Below are 19,187 nucleotides of genomic sequence, written 5' to 3' on the forward strand. Positions count from 1 at the left end.
ATACTTACTTGGCGTCGAGGTTAACCGTGATCAACGAGGCGGTTCCTCCAGGACGAGACTTGCCCATTGCACACCGGGCTGGTTGACCCCTGCGAGTATTCCTAATGCGAATACCTCGGACGCGTAATTTTTGGTAGCGGGGATCGCGTTCGCGCGTCCCACCTATTCTCATATGTGAAAATTAGTATAATATACTGTCTACCACTTGTTAGAGATATATCATCATTTTTAGTTTTTACTTACAAATAATATTATACGTATTTGAAGGGAAATCTTCGTTTTCAGTAAAACACCGACCAGATTATAAATTTTCTCGACTAGCATTACATGAAATGAAACGCTATAGTACACGTCCACTTATGACACGTTTTTCTTTTTCAATAGCAGATTATGAATATTATGGTCTTTTATTTTTAAGTATAGCGTTTTACACGTCCATCATCAAATCAAACGCTATTAGTGTATTAACAAAAATTTTTCCGAAATCTTCAGCGACAGTTAATTGTAGTGAACAAAAAGGAGTTCGAGGTGTGGTGCGAGTTACTAAAAAAAATTAACTTTAGTTAGCAACGTTAAACTTATAGTTCCCGGACAATACATTTAACTACAAAAGTTAATACGGAGTAAAACCCTAATTTAACCCGGTTAAGTTGAAGTTTGTCATTAATTATTTTTTTAATTACCATCTAGGCAACATCACTTAACGTAAATAGTAATTGTAAGACTGTCAACGAGTTTAAAATAATAACTAAACAAGTTGTAAGAAATGCATTTTATACCATTTCTTTAAATTACATTATCTACACATAAGTGTAATAAGGTTTTAGGCAATTACATATTTTTGATTTTGGTCAACTATCTTAAGAGTTATGAAAACATATATATATTCCTTCAATGTATAAACAGTGATTTATCAAAAATAATTAATTAACAAGTTTTACTTACAGTTTTAGATGTGTTTAACCATGATATTAACTTTAAGAAATGTCATTGGTCAACATACTGTTTGTAAATAATCTCTCACCCCCAAATAACGTAAGCAAAATGTATTTACATAAAACCATTTTAATTTTTGAGTTATCTTAGAGAAAATCACTTATTACAAAAACTGCAGAAAATAACAATCTTGTAGGTTTGCGTATGACATATCCATCTGTTTTAAAATAATTTAATATTGATTAAAATTTGCAAAAACATCTTTATTTTAAATAAAATAAAACTGATATATTCAAACTTCAAAAATATTATTCTCCATGAATTTTGTAGTACATGATTTTATTTCAAGATAACTAAAAAATCATTAAACACTATTTTTCATGAATGTGTTTTATCAATGTTTCGCAATTAAATTTAACGATTAGAATTCTGTCAACAATTACAATAATAAAATTTTGATGAAATATAGAAATATTAAATTTTATTTGAATCCATTAAAAATTATTTATATCGTACAGTTAAAGAATTGTTTAAAAAATGTGTAGACATTTATTTGTAAATTTACAGTTAATGACAACAATAATTCATTTTAAATTACTTATAATAATTAAAAGTAGTATTTTCAATATTAATATGGCTATTTGTATAAGACTGAATTTTGTATCAAATAAATTTGTAATGATACTAATGATTAGTGCAATTTTTCTTAATACTAATAAAAAGTCCTTTATTATAGTAAGGAAAAATAAAACCTCAGCTTAAGAATTACATCTAATATAAAATATACACATTATTTTAGTTACACTGAGAATTATTATTTAAGTCAAAGAAGTATAAATTATGTATTAAAAAATAATAATTAACTGTATCTATATTTAATACATAAAATATTTTTCTGGCTCTTATGAAACACACAGCATTAAGCATTATTGTCCATGAACTGTACATCTGACATGAGGTAAATTGTTTCAGGCAAAGGTTTTGGTTGAGGTGACAAAAGAGTTAACATTTGTCGTGAGGTATCAACATTTGTTCTAGTGAAATAGAAAAAAAGTATTAACATATTGTATTACAAAGGAGTATTTTTTATTTCTAAACAATACTTACACACAAACAAAACCTGCCACACTAGTCCTAACAACATCCTCTTCTACCGTTGTACTGAAACTTAGAGCTAAAATGTGATGCATCATATTTGGCCCTATAAAAATAAACATTTAAAAAAGTGAAATCTAGTATATACTTTAAAAAAATATATCTTAGTGGAAAAATATTCTTATTGTATAATATTTTATATAAATGCAATAAACTAAATTATTTTAATATTTACCAGGCGTAACAGGTTCAAGTTTTGTCTCTAAATCAGTTTTTTGCATGTCTAATGGCATCAATGTATTTGGAATAGGCGGAGCTCCAATTCTATAAACTTTTATGTCAGAAAACCTTACTTCACAGGTGTGTGGATGAAGTACATTCCTAGGAGTACCGTAAAAGTATTCTCGAACACGTGCCTCTCTACCTTCCATTCTGAATTTGTTATTCCTTTCAACTACCTAATTATAAAATAAAACAAATTCATAATAATTTATCATAAATTTCATTAAAATATATAATATATTTTTTTTTTAATCATAAAATCTGTTTAGAATAGAAACAATAAGTACAATAGATAATACAATTAAAAAAGAGACAGAAATTAGGGATTGTAGAGACTTTCCATTGGAGCAAGCAAGTCATAACACCTTTGTCGTTTTAATTTTTTAAAAAAGTAGTCAGAGAATAGTCAATGTATTATATTAACTGTACACAAATATAATATACAAAGTTTTTTAATACACAGTTAATGCTAAGCCAAATTTTATAAAATGGTGATGATTAAATTAAATTAATTTTGATTTTGAACATAGTAATATTAATGTTGGTATTAAATATTTTTTTTTTTAACTTTTTATTTTAAAAGCGTACAATCCGTAAATAAATTTTTACAATAAGTACCCATGCGGAAAGGAAATATATAATATAGATTGACATAAACATGATAAAAGCAGCCACCCAATGGCGACACTTTATGACATGATTAGGTTGAATTTAAATTTACCTTATATATTTAGCTAATTGATATTTAAGTCTCTATACCACTTTCTCTTCAGTCGACTTGGAGGGTAAACAAAAATGGAGTCGGAATCAAGAGCAGAGATTAGTGGATTGGAGTGGTTTGTCAGTCGGGAGCGAAAACGTAAGTATTAAATGTGATTTAAATATTAGATTATTTATGACCAATATGGAACATTTTATATTTTATTTTAATAAGTATAATTGTATGCCAAAGAATAAGTGTTATATACTTATAAGCTGTATGTTCAGTTTTAAAACACTTAAGTTACTGTATACATATTTTAATTCCTACATAGAACAATAACATTGCTGCCCAATAAAACTTAAGACATATTATTAAAGTGATGTATGATATCCAACAAGTGTATACTTTTATCTCAACAATTTGGGATTTACCATGAAAAGAAAAGTTGCTAACTTCTCTACAGAGTATTTTATCGAAGAAATTAGTAGGTATATGGAATTCAAATTCAAATTATTCTAAGTAAACATATTTTAAGTGTTATGTAAAATCTCGAGAAAAAAATTAAAGTAAATTTTATTTAAGCATATTATGCTGAACATATGCTTAACACATTAACATTTGTTGATGAAGCTATTTATATTATTTTATTTTTCAGCCTATTGTGTAGGTAGCCATATTAATTGATAAGTACCCAATAGTTTTATTGATTTTACTCACTCCACCACTTTTTGGTAAAAGAACAACTTTGACAAATACTGGCATATCTCTCACTAGTTCATTGTACAATCGTTCTTGATCGAGTACAAGAATAATATCAACTTCAAAAGCAAGTGCAATATGGGTCAAATGCTGGTAACCTTTTCCTTTTACCCAACCACATGTGTTAATTATTAATCCAGAATTGTTTACTGCAAAAACATAATATATACATAAATTAGAAAATATAAATTCTATACTTATTATCACAAGTGTATAAAATATAAAAAGAAAAAACATTTACAATTTAAAAATTATTTATCAACTAAAATGACTAATATTTTAATCTATAAATTGTGTTTACCAATACAATAATAATAAAAGTAAAATTGTATTTTATTGAAAAAAAAATAAAATACAATTCCACAATAAAAATAGTTAAAATTGTAGTCATACTATAGCAATCAACTAAATAAAAATTAGCATATACTCGAAATATTCATCCAGATGACGAACAATATTATTAAATTATTATTTGTAAACATAATAGGTAAATTAAACATTTCTTTTATTATTTCTAGTGGTTTTAAGTGAAAATTTTGTTAAACACAAATTATGTATAAATTTAAATGTTGACTTCTCTAACTTGGTCAGTTTTTTAAATAGAAAAAAACTTTTTTTACAAAAAATGTTTTAAAAAAATAATTTATTTGAATGAGTAAAAAAAAATAGTGTTCCCATTTAAAAAAATGTAAGTTGTATTGTGCATGTGTAGTACAGTGAAAACTGTCTAAAGCGGACCCTGAATAAAACGGAAAATTATCCAATACGGAATTTTTCTATGGTCCCGGCACGTTCCTATAGTTTTATATAGACGCTCAACTTCAATAAAACGGAACCTTCATAACGCGGAAACGGAACGATTTTGTAAGTCCTTTACTAATAAAAACCTTGCATAAACCGGAAAAATGACATGAGCGTATCAAATCTAAACCAAAAATAAGGTATAAAATATAGATATGCCGATGTAAAATGTACATAGTTAAATAGTGATAGATAAAGAAGATAAAATTGTTCTATAGGTACATATTCGTAAAATATAATATGTACATTTTAGTATTGTACATACAATGCATATTATCGCATCTTAAACGATACGAAATTTCTTCTTTGTAACTGTGAAACAGTCTTACACCAACAGTCGTACGTACACTTTTAATTTTATTTTATCTTCCGTTTATCGCATTAAATATTAAAATGCCAAAATATAAGTGTCTTTCATTAAATGAAAAATATCAACTGATAAAATTTAACGAATTTTATTGAATTATATTATGTATTTAAAACAATAAATTGATAAATATTCTTTGATATTTCTTATTCGTTTGAATTGAATAATCCGGAATTTTTCCGTTTTATTGAATAAAGCGGAAAACTGCTTAAAGCGGATTTTTTTGTTGGTCCCATGCGATTCCGCTTTAGACAGTTTTCACTGTACTAAAAGTGTAAAAAAATTGAAAATTATAAATAAATGTGTATTTAAGTACTACTTAGGCTCTTTAAAAAATTCACTTCAATATAAGGTAATCCAGCTGAGGTATTTAGTGGTACCTTAAATTGTAATCACACTGAATATTAGATGTTAATCCATTTCAATTGTCATTCGATGTTTGTAGCAGCATAACCAAGCTCCATGTTAAATTATTTTTGTATCGATGAACGAAAAAGCAAAAAATAAGGTGACAACATTACGATGTTCTTCATGTAAGAAACACGTAAAAGCTGTTGTCAGATATGAAACACGTAAATAAGTCAGGATAGTAAGTAAGATTTAATTTAAGTTAGTAGCAATTATTTGAGAGTAAAAAATTTTTACTTTTATCGATTATAATAATATAGTAATAATATTCTTTTTCTTTTATATACTATTATAATTAAATTTAAAACAATATTATATAGTACTTTGTTCTTTTACAAGTAAATTAAGTCAAATATATGTATAATAACAACATTGATTTCTATGTAAATCAAATTGTTGTATAAAAAAACATTGTTCATGTAGTTATTGAAAGAAGGTTAAATAGTTAAGGGTTAATAAATATTTACAAAATGTAGTATGTTAAATTCAATTTGTAAGTAGTAATGAGTAATTACAATTAAACTAAGATTTGCTAAATTCCATACCAACCCATATCTTTTTAAAATATTCTTTTCGGCTATATAACGAATGCAATAAAATAATAAAATATTCAAAGTCAAATAATTTTTAATAGGTAAAAATTACTTCTAGGATTGTCATCCATTCGTTGATGAATAACTTCTGCCATTCGAGAAATTAAAGTGTTGTACAAAGTTGAATTAAAATTCATGTTTGTATGTCCATAATGATAAACTAGTGGAGCTGCTTGAGAAAAACTTTCTTCTACTTCAGCTGGCCTTTCAACCATGACTGCTCCTACAAATTATTATTCTTATTAGGATTAATGCCAATTTCAATAACTTTAAAATCAATACCAACCAATTGTTCCTGGAACTGATATTTGTCCCTGACCTGGGTCCAAGTCTACATAGATGGGTCTACGTCCAAGAGAATTCATCCGTGCACTATAGTTTAGTAGTATTCTACAGAGAGTAGATTTACCCACATCAGTTGGCCCAACAACCATTGTAACAGGACCTCTTATCTTTTCATTTTCTGATTTTACTCGTAATTGTTCTAATGACGCATGACAATTTAAGTAAAACATCTAAAAGATTTAACACAATTTAAAATGTGTACACTGTTATTAATAAATAATAATTTAGACATTGATAATTATTTGATTTAACTCTAGCAAATTATTTTATTTTCAGTTCATTAGTTAATCAATTAATTTGTATTTATCCAGCTGATTAGTGTTATCTTTCAATTTGAAAAAAATTGTACAGGTTTTAATATTAAATAAAAATAAATAATAAATAATAGAAATCAGTTATCTTCATTAAATGTATCAATATAAATTTATTATTATTACCATTGGGGTCTCTTTGGATATATAACTAATTCCTTTTTTTCCTCGTAACTTTAATGAACATCCTTGCCATGTGAACACCGCAATTTTCGCTCCAAAATAAAATGTATATGATTTACCTTTTACTAATTCTGTTCCAAAAATTTCTGCTAGTCCAGTTTTTAACTAAAAAAAATAAAGAATTACCATATACTATGTATCTAGATAAAACACATAACTGAATATATTATAGTATTTTTACAATTCTTATTTGGTTTTAAGTATGTTTAATGTATGCATAAATGATTCCGAATTCTCACACTTGGTATAAAAATAAAAATAATTTAAAACTAAATAACATTAATTTTTGTTTCATGTAATAAATATAGTTTTAAACAAATTTATTTTCAATAATTATTAACTACATATTTTATTTAAATTTTTAAGTTAATAATAATTCTTTTTAAATTTAATTATTAAAAAAAATGTTAATCAACAATAATATGATTATTTCAAAACTTGTTTTACTACTATAAATCCTTTAATTTAGTTAATTATTATAATCTTCTTATTATCACTTGATTAAATAATTCATATAAATATAACACTATACCATACTGCCATAATATAGGTAGAAAATATTAAAATTTAAAACTAATATACATAAATATGTGACCCATTTTATTTACACTACCTTCATTACACTTAAAATATTATGTCAGATATTATTACTCACAATGAATTGCCTATTTAACAATACTACATTTAAATATAAAATTATAGCTGGGACTTACTTCTAATACAACTGTTTCATTTTTGTTTTCGACTTCAAATCTAAGTTCATTGTCAGGTTCCAATTGGAATTCTTGATCTTCAATTTGAACTTCTACACTCTCCGACATGATTAAAATGTACGTTTATTGGATATATATACAAAGTACTGAAAACATGCACAGAAAAAAAATTAAAAACTAAATATAACAATTAAAAGAAACTCGCTGTCGCCAAAATACAAAATAGAACAACTCTTCTGAATGAAAACAAGATACATATCATATAACTAAAGCAATTGTTGTCATTTTACAAAAGTTGATTTATTATTTATATAAAAAAAATAGACTTACAGTTAACGGCGATCATAACACAAAATTATATAAATTTTAACTACCGTTTGCACTCCGTAGATAGCATTAAACGAATAAATTAAAAACTTTAATTTTCATCGCAGTTAAAAATTTAAACTGAAGTTAAATGTTAAATAACATGTACTTCTATTGTACATATACATCTATCACTATCAACAAAAAATTCGTTATCACTTATCAGTCATCGGCGTCAAGCATGTTTTATTTACTTTGTATTAAATCGATCGGCTTATATGACGGCTTACTCCATGATCCAGAATCTTTTCAGTTGGCGGCAAATAATTATTTTCGAATTCTATAAAACTATTTATTACTAGGGCGTGGAAGTTGATAACCTTAAAAATAACCTAAAAAAATAGAAATATGCATATGACTTAAATATCACAAAAAATGACCTAAAAAATTATAAATATTTGTTTAAAACTAGTAAAAATACATTTTTATTTAAATAAAGAATAGTAATAATAATGAAAATTATTACAATTTACTATTTAAGCATATTTTATACTGTAAAAATTAAAAATGATAGCTAGCAATTATTGCTTTATTCTATCGTATATTTATATTTACCTAATTCGTATATAACTTGTGTAAAATATTATTTTATAAAATAAAAATTTGATGTAGGTACTTATAAATAGTTTGTGTACAACAAAAGCTATGTGTGTAAAGATGTTAATTGTGAAAATTTAATTATAAATACAAGAAATTGAACTAAAAGGAAAATATGACCTAAAAATGACAGAAAATGACTTAAAAAGTAAAAAAAGCTATAAAATGCAAAATAAAAATTAGTTTAGATTCACATGTTTATGAAATATATTTTTGGCCAGGAGAGCATCATCTAATAAGCTCCAAAAAAAGAATGCAAAGTGCATCAATTTCCGAGCCCTATTAATTACCTAGGTAGTTAATAATTATGAAAAAATTGGAAATGATCAAATATTTACCATTTTTAAAGTAGTTTATGTCAACTTTATATTTAAAATAATCGTCTTTTTCCAAGTTAAGGAATGAACAAAAACCAAGTATTAAGGGAGCTAATATGAGTTAATGGTGGATGTAAAGTAATAATTAGATGAGGACTAATAATTAAATATAGGCAAATACACTGTGTTGGTATAATACTTGCATTTTGATGTAACTGATAAGTGTTAGTACTTAATCTACCAATATTTTATGGTATTCAATACCATAAATAGTGTTTTATATTTCATAGGTAATACAATTGTAGTTTCTAATAAAGTAAATATTAAAAGGCATATGCCTATCTAAATTTTAATTTATAACTGAAAACTGGATAAATGGATTTCTAATTTAACATAGTAAAAGTAAAAACAAAAAAATAATTATTTTAATTTTTACTTTGTTGTACTTACCTAGTTCAAAAAATATTGAAAGTGGGAATTTAACACGTTCGCTGCGTACAACGCCAATTGGCGTCAGTAGCGTCACTCTCCGTGTGCGGTCGACGCCAATTGGCGTCATCTGATATACCGATTATTATGTGCTTATATTCCGGTCAGCGTTAGAACCTGTGCACTAATTTTTTGTCAGCGTTATCTACAAACATTTTTTAATATAATTTTGAAAACCGTTTCTAAAAATAACCATTTGTTTGGTATTTACATACTATTCAATAATATTCCCTATTACCTACTTTTATCATGTTATTCAGACACACCCAGCTGATGACGACCCGTAATCGTCATAGCACAATTATGTTTGTATGTTATAGACATATTATTTTTAGTATCGATCGTGATATTGATCGTATGCATTCAGTAAATTCATATTTAGTTTATTTCTCTTTGGTTATTCAGCCAATTTGGACGTGTACCAATAAAGTGAGTAGTATTATCTTTATTATTATACGATAGCTAGGTAACTACGTTTGTTATAAATCGATTTGACGTATATAAATTTAATTTTTCATTGTTTTTTTTATGCTGTTATTTTACTGCAATAAATATGAATAATTCTGATAATGCTGGTTCGTCTCGACCCAATAGACTTTGTACAAATATTGATCTCCGTTCTACTCAAAATGAAATTGAAAGACTTCTTTTTGAATCTGATGACGAAAATTTTGATTATTCTGATTCTGGCAGCGATTATTTGGGTGCAAGTGATTCCGATTCTTCGTCGACTTCGGATTTAGGAAATGAAATGTCTACTGAACCAAATTTCGAATTTCCCAATACAATAACAACTAATAACACTTGGACAACAAACGAAATTGATCTTTTTAATTTTACGTTTGATAAACAACCAGGTTTACTCGTTCCAATACCCGAAAACGGAAAACCCATAGATTTTTTTTTCATGCTGTTTGATGAGGATTTTTTTGAACTTATAGTTAGAGAAACAAATAACTATGCCGAGTCTGAATTTTTACGAGTTGGTGCTGCAGAGCGTTCTCGTATATCTCAATGGAAACCTACGGACCGCGATGAAATTATAACTTTTATTTGTTTAGTTATTCACACTGGCACAATCAGACTAAATCGATTAAACGATTACTGGAAAACACATCATTTATTTAATTTTACATGTTTTTCGAATTATATGAGTCGCGATCGCTTTCTATTACTTTTGAGATGTTTTCATTTCGCCCAGAATCCTACTGACCATTCTGAAAATACTCCTATTGATAGACTTTTCAAAATTCGACCTCTTATAAATTATTTCAATACCAAAATGAATAATATTTATTACCCTAATAAAGAGCTTTCACTCGATGAGTCAATGGTATTGTGGAGAGGCCGCCTTATTTTTCGACAGTATATACAAAATAAACGCCATAAATATGGTGTTAAATTGTACATGCTTACCGAACCAAATGGACTTATTATAAAATTTGCTGTGTATACGGGTGTTTTAGATGACCTAGGAGGTAAAGGTCATGCTGCAAACGTAGTACTACATCTGATGTCCGAAAAATTAAATAATGGTCATTCAATGTACATGGACAATTTTTATAATAGCATCGATTTAGCTGAACAATTATTACAAAAAAAGACATACTGTACGGGCACATTAAGATCTAACCGAAAACGTATTCCTGAGGCCGTAGTAAAATCAAAATTAAAACCTGGTGAAACAAAAGCAATGTACTCTAATGGCGTATTAGTTGGTAAATGGAAGGACAAACGGGATGTTATGTATATTTCTACCGAATTCAAAAATAATTTGATACTTGCAAAAAATAAAAAAGGTCAGGAAAAACTAAAACCAGAACCGATTGCAAATTATAATAAATTTATGAGTGGTATTGATCGGCAAGACCAAATGAACAGTTACTATCCATTTTTGAGAAAAACAGTTCGTTGGTACAAGAAGATAGGAATACATGTGATCCAAATGCTATTATTAAATTCTTACAATTTGTACAATCAATCACAAGTCGGATCTAAGATGACACTCTATGATTTTCGTTTATCTATTCTTAGTGAACTTTTACCAGCATATCCAAAACCAAGACTAGATGCTAAACGAAAACACATTCCAAAAACACACGAGATAGGAAAAAATGGAAGAGCACTTCGTAAAAGATGTTGTGTTTGTGCAGAAAAGAAAATACGCAAAGACACTTCATATTTCTGTCCAATTTGTCCAAATCATCCTAGTATTTGTCTAGAACCATGTTTTGCGAAATTTCATCATAATAAATAAGATTTTTATTTATTTAAAAATAATAAGATAAGTTTTTTTTGTTTGTTTAAAAATAATTATATAAGTTTTTTTTGTTTATTTAATAATATAATATATAAAATATGTAATTAGGTATAAAAGATAATTTTTTTTTGTTTGTTTAAACTTCATAATAATATAACAGTCTGTTAATTAATTTGAATTGTTTGTTTATTTGAACACTTGTATAAAAAAAAAATGACCACCAATTGGCGTCATTCAGCATATGATGTAAAAATTATTCAATAGTGCTAACAACGCCAAATGGCGTCATTGTAAATTTTATATCGAAAATTGCGTGCGCACCGCAGTCGGTGCTACTAAAATATGATACGCAGCGAACGTGTTAAAAGTTGAAACTGCTTAAAAATACTTATTATTTTAATATTTCCTATTCAATATTACATTTTTAAAATCTTAAACTAAACCAAAGCTATAACATTTAAATGTTTTTTGGTTGTATGCTGTTTAACACTTATAATGTTAATATTATAATATAAAATATAAATTAGAATAATAACCTAATGTATGGTTTATTGTTTTAATCTTTTGGTCATCTATTAACCAACTTCAAAATTAACAAAGTTATATAAAATCACTAAATAGATTTTTTGAGTTTATTCTATGAAACTACTATATTTTATCTATGAAAAGTAAACAAATAATGAATAATATAACATATTTAACAATAGGAATTTAAATTTAGAAAATTAAAATCCACATGCACAATAATTGGATAACTAGAGGTAAATATAAAAACAAATAAAAATAAATAAACCACATATTGTATTGTAAATATTAAACAAGCCAGGTATATTTTAAACAATTATGCGTCAGTCAAAGCTGCAACTCCTGGTAAGACTTTTCCTGAAAAAAAATTTTTAATAAATTAAAATTAAATTATATATACAGAATGATTCATTCAAAAGAACACACATTATTACAAAATGTATAAATGTTTTTGGAAAATATTTTATATAATAATTTTAAATCATTACAAAATAATTTTTTTTTTTTTTTAAACTATATTTTGACTGGTAGACATTTTTAATTTCATATTCATAAGTAGAATATTTTCCATTAATGTCAATACATGAAAATTGTGCTCAGCAGTTTCAATTTTGTTTAGTAATCTAATAATAAAGTAAATAAATTAATTGAATAATTATCAAACTAAAAAGAGAAACATCACTTTGTATATAGTTCATAAGTTTTTTACAACATTTAATTTTTAAGAAAATCCTTAATATTTAAAATAATGTAATATAAAAATTCTCATAACTTTCTTAAAAATTAAAATATAGTATTAATGGTAAATGTTTATACCTTTACAAGGAACTTCGCAGGTGTTGGCCATGGGGGGCATGGTCATTCCGTTATTTTAGTTAATATTAAATATTAATTGTTTTATTATCTAAATGGGTAAATTATTATTATATAGTTTTGTACTTATGACTTTGCCCTCACTCAGATTTATATTTCTGGGAGAGTTCTTGTACTTTAAAATTTGATAATAGGTCAATCCACTTCAATATTAATACTTTACAAAACTGGAATTTCTGAGTATAAATTTGTAAGATGGAAACAGCACATATAGATCTTAATAATGTGATAATTAGTCATACATAGTCAATAATAAAAATGCTTTGAGGTTAGGTGGATAGAATGTCTCACTCTACTCTGCTTGTCTAAAATTTTAATACTAAGAAATTTATAGTTCATGATTACATTTTTATATATTAAAATTCTAAAAAATATATTATTTTTAGGAATAAGAAATTGAACTTTCATTAAAAAAAGTAAAAACTTGATTTACATTTATATTAACAATAATAATATAACCACAAAAATAGTCTTTCATGTCCATTTTTGAATATTTTTAATAATCTTAACAAAACTTACCTTCAAGTAGTTCAAGACTTGCACCACCACCAGTGCTCACATGACTTATTTGACTTTCAGTCCCCCATTTAGCTGCACAAGTTGCAGTATCACCACCTCCAATTATAGTGACAGTTCCATTTTTAGTTGCCTTAACAACATCATCCATTAAAGCTTTAGTACCATTTGCAAATTTATCAAACTCAAAAACTCCAGCAGGCCTAATAAAAAAAAAATAATTAATATATAAATGTATTAAATACATGTAGAGAAACCAATTAATCGTAATATTTTTATTACATTAATATAAATGAAAAAAATTACAATATTAATAATTCCTTACCCGTTCCATACAATGACCTTAGCACGAGCAATAGGTTCAGAAAACAACTTCCTAGATTCTGGTCCACAGTCCAAACCCATCCAACCTTCAGGAACTCCTTCTTCAACAGTTGCAGAACTAGTATTCGCATTTTCATCAAATTTATCAGCAGTGACAAAATCAACTGGCAAATGAATTTTAACATTGCGAGCATTAGCTTTATCTAATAATTTTCCGACAATTTTGGCTCCAGCTTCATCATATAAAGAATCACCAATCTAGAATATATTTTGAAATTATTAAAAGATATTTTCAATACTTCATTTTTATTATTTATTAAACTTACTTTCATGCCCTTTGACTCTTTTAAGAAAGTATAAGCCATACCTCCTCCAATAATCATTTCATCAACTTTATCTAAAAGATTTTCAATAAGTTGAATCTTATCAGCAACTTTAGCTCCTCCCAAGATAGCTAAGAAAGGCCTATAAAGTAAAAAACATATTAATTAATTTCATTATTAATTATGACAAGCTATTGAATTAATCTATTTATAACTACACATTACCAATAAATAATAACATATAATAATTTATTGTAGGGATGAAAAAATTAATTTTAATTTGATACCTTTCGGGATTATCCAAAGCTTTAGCAAAATAAGTGAGCTCTTTATTCAACAAGATGCCAGCAGCACGCTTTTCAAAACCTTCACCCATCATAGAACTGTGGGCTCTGTGTGCAGTACCAAATGCATCATTAACATATACATCTCCCAATTTCTGTAATGATTCTCTAAATTTTTTCACATCTTCTTTGTCAGCCTTAGTTTTTTCTCCAGCAGCATTGACACCTTTTCCTTCTTCTTCAATATGGAATCGAAGGTTCTCTAGAAGAAATATTGAACCAGGAGCAGGATCTGCACAAGCTTTTTCTACTTCTGGACCAACACAGTCAGACAAAAATGTAACATTCCTAAAATAATTAATATGATGTATAATTATTTAAAAATATAATTTAAAAATAGTTATTTACTTTTTATCTTTATTTATATGAGCAAAACAATCTTTCATAATTGAGGATAAGGATTTGTTTCTATAAGGAATGAAGGAAAATAAAGAATTAAAATTAACACAATTTAATAAGGATTTAATACAATTTTATAACCTTTAACTATAAGAAAGTTGAAAAATAATATAATAATTAAAATTATACTGTATTTTAAAATTTGTTTTTCATGGATATTTAGATTTATATAGCTGTTAATCGAGGTATTTTGTTCCTCGTATGCTATAAATCTTATTTAAAAATGTAATATTATATGTTGAGTATTTAACCACATCTTAGAAATTGTTTAACAAAATATAACACTGATTTAATAGCTCATTACCAATATTTTTAGGTACATACAAAAAAAAACACTATTGAAAATAATTTACTTATTAAGGAGTTTCTGGAGCTCTTCAGCAACTGGCTTCAAAGAGTACTTTAAGTTTGGTAATCCATCTGGACGTCCAAGATGGGACATGAGAACTAAAGATTTGGCACCATTTTCAAGAACATAATTGATGCTATCTAATGCAGCAACAATACGTTGATTGTTCGTTATCTTTCCATCCTTTAATGGAACATTAAAATCAACTCTGAAATGTAAAAAAATCATTTTATTATTAACCTTAAATAAATAATGCTTGTATGATTTTTCAGTTTTATAAACATACAATATAATAAATTTTTATTTATTTTTTATGCAAAATACATTACAGATAGACTTAATACTAATAAGATATTTTTATATTACACATTTCCTTTAAGTTTTACTTGTGTAAGGTGTAAAGATTGATGAATAAATTAGTGTTCAGCGGTTGCAATTTTTGTAATAACCTTTAATAATAGAACAAATTGACTTTTTTTCACAAACTTAAAGATAAGAACATTAAAAGTGTTTTCTCGTGGTTTTTTTACAATTTTTTAAAATGCTTACTTCAAAAATTTTAATATCATAAAATCCACTTATAAAACACAGATGATGGTTTATAATTTTAAGTTTGACCATACGCTAATTCACTAATATATTAAAGCTTATTACACAAAATTGGACTAGCTGAACATAAATCTGGTATGTTTGTAAGACTAAGACAACACACGTGGGTGTGGCATTTTTTTGAATTTAAACCTAATTTTAATTTACATTTTTTCACTTTATTAATTTATAATAATTTATATTTAAGCTTTAAGAAATTAAGATTACCAATTATTAGTAATTGAATTTTATAATATCGATTAGATAATTACTATTTGAGATCACTAATCACTAAAAGTAGTGAACATTTGCAACATTAGTAAATACAATGAATTAAACACAAACATTTCAGAAAAATATTTGCTACGTGTTAAAAAATTAAACAATTTGTTACACTTTCTATTAAATTAATAACAAACCACTAATTGCATATATGGTAATATGGTAATAGAATTTAAATTACCTATTAAAATGTCACTAAAAATTAAAAATACAGTTTACTAAAAATTGAAATAGATATTATGTGAATTGGTTATTCAATTGAATTTTAATTATCATTAACATTTATAATTTGGAAGTATACCATTACGTTGCATCCATATTTGATTAGGTTATATATTTATACATTGAGGTTATCAAAACTAGATTTTCACCTATGCTATTTTTAATATTACTATATAATAGCCTTATGACAAACAATTTAATGATAATCTATTATATTAGGTATAATTTTTTTTAAGTAATCTCCAATTTATTTCAGTTACAGAAATTGATCACCCAAAAACAAATTAAGGAATAAAAAGATTTTTAATTTAAATAAATTAATAAATTATGACAATTAAAAAAAAATCAAAATAATTGGTAGGTATTAGTTATTTGACCTTTTGTATCAAGACATGATGATATTATATAGACTTGATGGTTTGACTTCTAAAGTGACATGTTATCAAATAGTTACTTGATGTCGAAAACAAGTCATCTTACTATAGACATACATATAATAAACCTACCTATCAAATTATATTTACCTGATCAAAACCCGTTTGTTCGCCACTTCTAAACTCTTGATGCTTAATTTGTTAAGTGCCATTGTTAGTTGTATAAACAAAGATCCAATTATCAATCAAAATTGTAAAAGATTGAATGTTAGAAAACGAGATAGGTACTCGAGGTATTAAAAGGTGAGTGAAGAGACAAAAAATTAAGAAAATTGAAAACCGCTTAAATGCTCTCGGTCTCGGTACTCGGCAAGTAAACGTAATAAAACTATGAAAGTTTAAAATCGATTAATTTTTCTTATCATTTGCCCTTGACAAACTGTGACGGACAATCGCGAAGTCTGTAAACACTCGTACCTAAATACCTAACGTAACGGAATAAATTCTTACGAGGAAATATTGAAGTACGTAAGTCAAATATTTTTGATTTTTAAAAACAGTGTCGAACAGTAGAATAATATTTGTTGCTACTTATTACTTTTAAATTTTTTAATGTTAAATTATTCTTATTTTCCACCGGTCGACTATTCTATCGATTATCGACAGGTAACCGTCAACACGCTCAATAGCACTGAAAATCGCTAAAAATCGATTGTGCTTTACGATTATTTTTCTTAAATTGAATTTAAACTTTTAAAATCGTTAATGATTCAGATTAAAATTTATTATTATAATAATTGTTTATAAATTTATAATACATAGTTTAAGATGAATGATTTTAGCACAGTCTGTACTCTGTATAGCATTGATTAATCTTCTTATAATCTTATAATTTTCTTCTTTCTTTCTTCTTATAACATAAAACGAATAGTTGCGACACGGGCCGATAGGTTTAGTGTCCCGACCAATCGAAAAATTACAATTTTTTTTTCCCCGTCGTTATCTGATATCTCGCTCGCGCCGTTATCGTTATCTCCCGCCGTCGTCGTTATCGGTCGTTATTACTTAATACTTATTACTTATTATTATTGTTTTTATATACCGTTTTTTCTGCTTTTCGCCCGATTTTGCGGCCTTTCGAGACCTCTTTCCGTCGCGTTCTCGACGCTATATTCCGATTGTTGTGCTTCGTTCAGTTACGTATTGCTTACTATTGTATAATTTAACGTTCATGTAGTGTATATTATAATATAATATATTTGTCATCATCAATCAAAGCATATAAAATGTAATGTGAGATCAAAAATCGTTTTAAATTTTAAAATATTTTATGAGTAGTGTAGAAACTGGATATCAAAACAATAACATTAATAATCGAATTAAATGAAAAATGCAAAATTTCACGATATGTGTAGCATATCTAGGGCGCCAGATACGCCGGAACCTGCCTACCTAACGAGGGGACTATCCTAACACCTATCGACTACAGTTTGAGTTGTAAACCACGACCGAATCTCGAGCATAACCGTTTAGATGCAACGAATACTACTGTATACGTCGTTTAACCCGTACAATTTTACGTTCGCGTGTCCCAAAACCGTAAATCGCACTTTATTGTCGTTTAAATGTTTCCGACGTATTCGTTTACACGATGTATCATTTTAACGACGTACCGGTTTATTATCACACATATCACGATATCCCCCCAAAGGTATGCGATTAAAGGCATTACAACGACTGAAGAGCAATGATTTAATTACCATTTCGGAATGTATTTATTTATTTCCATGCACAAGACTGCAAGACTACGGGACAAGTGTATACACCAATGATTTAATGAAATGACCGACCACTAGACGCTCGGGTGGACTTTTATTATTTACGCGTTTAAAACAGCAGCGCCAAGGTGGTCGCCGTGAAATATACCAACATCTCAAAATGTCGTTATCATTAGTTTGCCTACTAGACTTTCTAACTGCTGTATGCTTAAGTCCTGTCTCCAACCTGAAATTCACTTCAAAACGATTATTCAGCACTACTAGAGTTTCCCATACAGCAGATTTTACCGACCTGAAAGTATTCATACAGCGAGTTTCACCGACCTGGGTATTCACCACAGAGTTCACCGACCTGGGGTATTCACTTATAGCAGAGTTTCGTTGCTATCTTTCTTATATACTAGCACCGGTGAAACTCGATCTGCCATTACAACGACTGAAACAACGATTTTGCGATTTTTGTATATAATAAACATAATCTGACGTACGTCGACAATGGTACGCACGTTTCTTTTTATAAATATTATTATATATATATATATATACACATATAATCGTATTTCGTACGCTATCGAGACAATTGCGAAGGCGTCCGGGGCGAAACACCGAAAACAAAACGCGTATTCGATACGGATGAGATTTATCGTATCGTAAAAACAATGGTAGGTGACGATACGACGACCGACCGGAAAACGCGCCGAGTACGCGTTTCGGACGCACAACCGCGAACTTCGAGACACGCACGGACAGGACAGCAGACCACTC

The 19,187-nt window shown here is 27.3% G+C and overlaps 3 protein-coding genes and 1 non-coding gene across 4 annotated transcripts; 2 read left to right on the forward strand and 2 right to left on the reverse strand.

Annotated features, from left to right (window-relative positions):
* LOC112593838 lies at window positions 1-162 on the forward strand. Its single transcript, XR_003114621.1, has one exon. It is a non-coding gene; the product is annotated as a U1 spliceosomal RNA (small nuclear RNA).
* Window positions 163-1,787: 1,625 nt separating this feature from the next.
* On the reverse strand, window positions 1,788-7,983 carry LOC112593759 (protein CLP1 homolog). Its single transcript, XM_025338297.1, has 9 exons — window positions 7,827-7,983; window positions 7,497-7,642; window positions 6,727-6,888; window positions 6,231-6,459; window positions 5,997-6,167; window positions 3,734-3,924; window positions 2,267-2,489; window positions 2,044-2,137; window positions 1,788-1,970 (listed from the first exon to the last, which is right to left on the reverse strand). Exons 2-9 carry the CDS (start codon window positions 7,602-7,604, stop codon window positions 1,856-1,858), a joined length of 1,293 nt encoding a protein of 430 aa, XP_025194082.1. The 5' UTR covers window positions 7,605-7,642; window positions 7,827-7,983; the 3' UTR covers window positions 1,788-1,855.
* Window positions 7,984-9,653: 1,670 nt separating this feature from the next.
* Window positions 9,654-11,522, forward strand: LOC112593673 (piggyBac transposable element-derived protein 4-like). The gene is made up of 2 exons (XM_025338179.1): window positions 9,654-9,694; window positions 9,860-11,522. The coding sequence occupies exon 2, from the start codon at window positions 10,017-10,019 to the stop codon at window positions 11,520-11,522; it is 1,506 nt and encodes a 501-aa protein (XP_025193964.1). The 5' UTR covers window positions 9,654-9,694; window positions 9,860-10,016.
* A 787-nt stretch (window positions 11,523-12,309) lies between these two features.
* LOC112593603 (phosphoglycerate kinase) lies at window positions 12,310-17,518 on the reverse strand (the record flags this gene model as incomplete). The annotated part of the gene is given in 7 exon segments (XM_025338082.1): window positions 12,310-12,407; window positions 13,443-13,642; window positions 13,765-14,021; window positions 14,090-14,228; window positions 14,374-14,718; window positions 15,183-15,386; window positions 16,795-17,518. Coding segments are annotated over 7 exon segments (1,248 nt in total). The 3' UTR covers window positions 12,310-12,366.
* Window positions 17,519-19,187: the final 1,669 nt, after the last annotated feature.

This window comes from Melanaphis sacchari, unplaced genomic scaffold (genome assembly GCF_002803265.2).
Source record: "Melanaphis sacchari strain LSU unplaced genomic scaffold, SCAv2.0 Contig20_pilon_pilon, whole genome shotgun sequence".
NCBI lineage: Eukaryota > Metazoa > Arthropoda > Insecta > Hemiptera > Aphididae > Melanaphis > Melanaphis sacchari.

What these genes read in the sequence shown, in the direction of transcription:
- LOC112593673 (XM_025338179.1), top strand. Translation starts at nt 10,017, where the DNA reads ATGTCTACTGAACCAAATTTCGAATTTCCCAATACAATAACAACTAAT.
- LOC112593759 (XM_025338297.1), bottom strand. Translation starts at nt 7,604, where the DNA reads ATGTCGGAGAGTGTAGAAGTTCAAATTGAAGATCAAGAATTCCAATTG. An exon ending in ATCAGTTCCAGGAACAATTG is followed by an intron (nt 6,168 to 6,230) that starts GTTGGTATTGAT and finishes AATAATTTGTAG; the next exon opens with GAGCAGTCATGGTTGAAAGG. An exon ending in AATGGATGACAATCCTAGAA is followed by an intron (nt 3,925 to 5,996) that starts GTAATTTTTACC and finishes ATGTTTTTGCAG; the next exon opens with TAAACAATTCTGGATTAATA.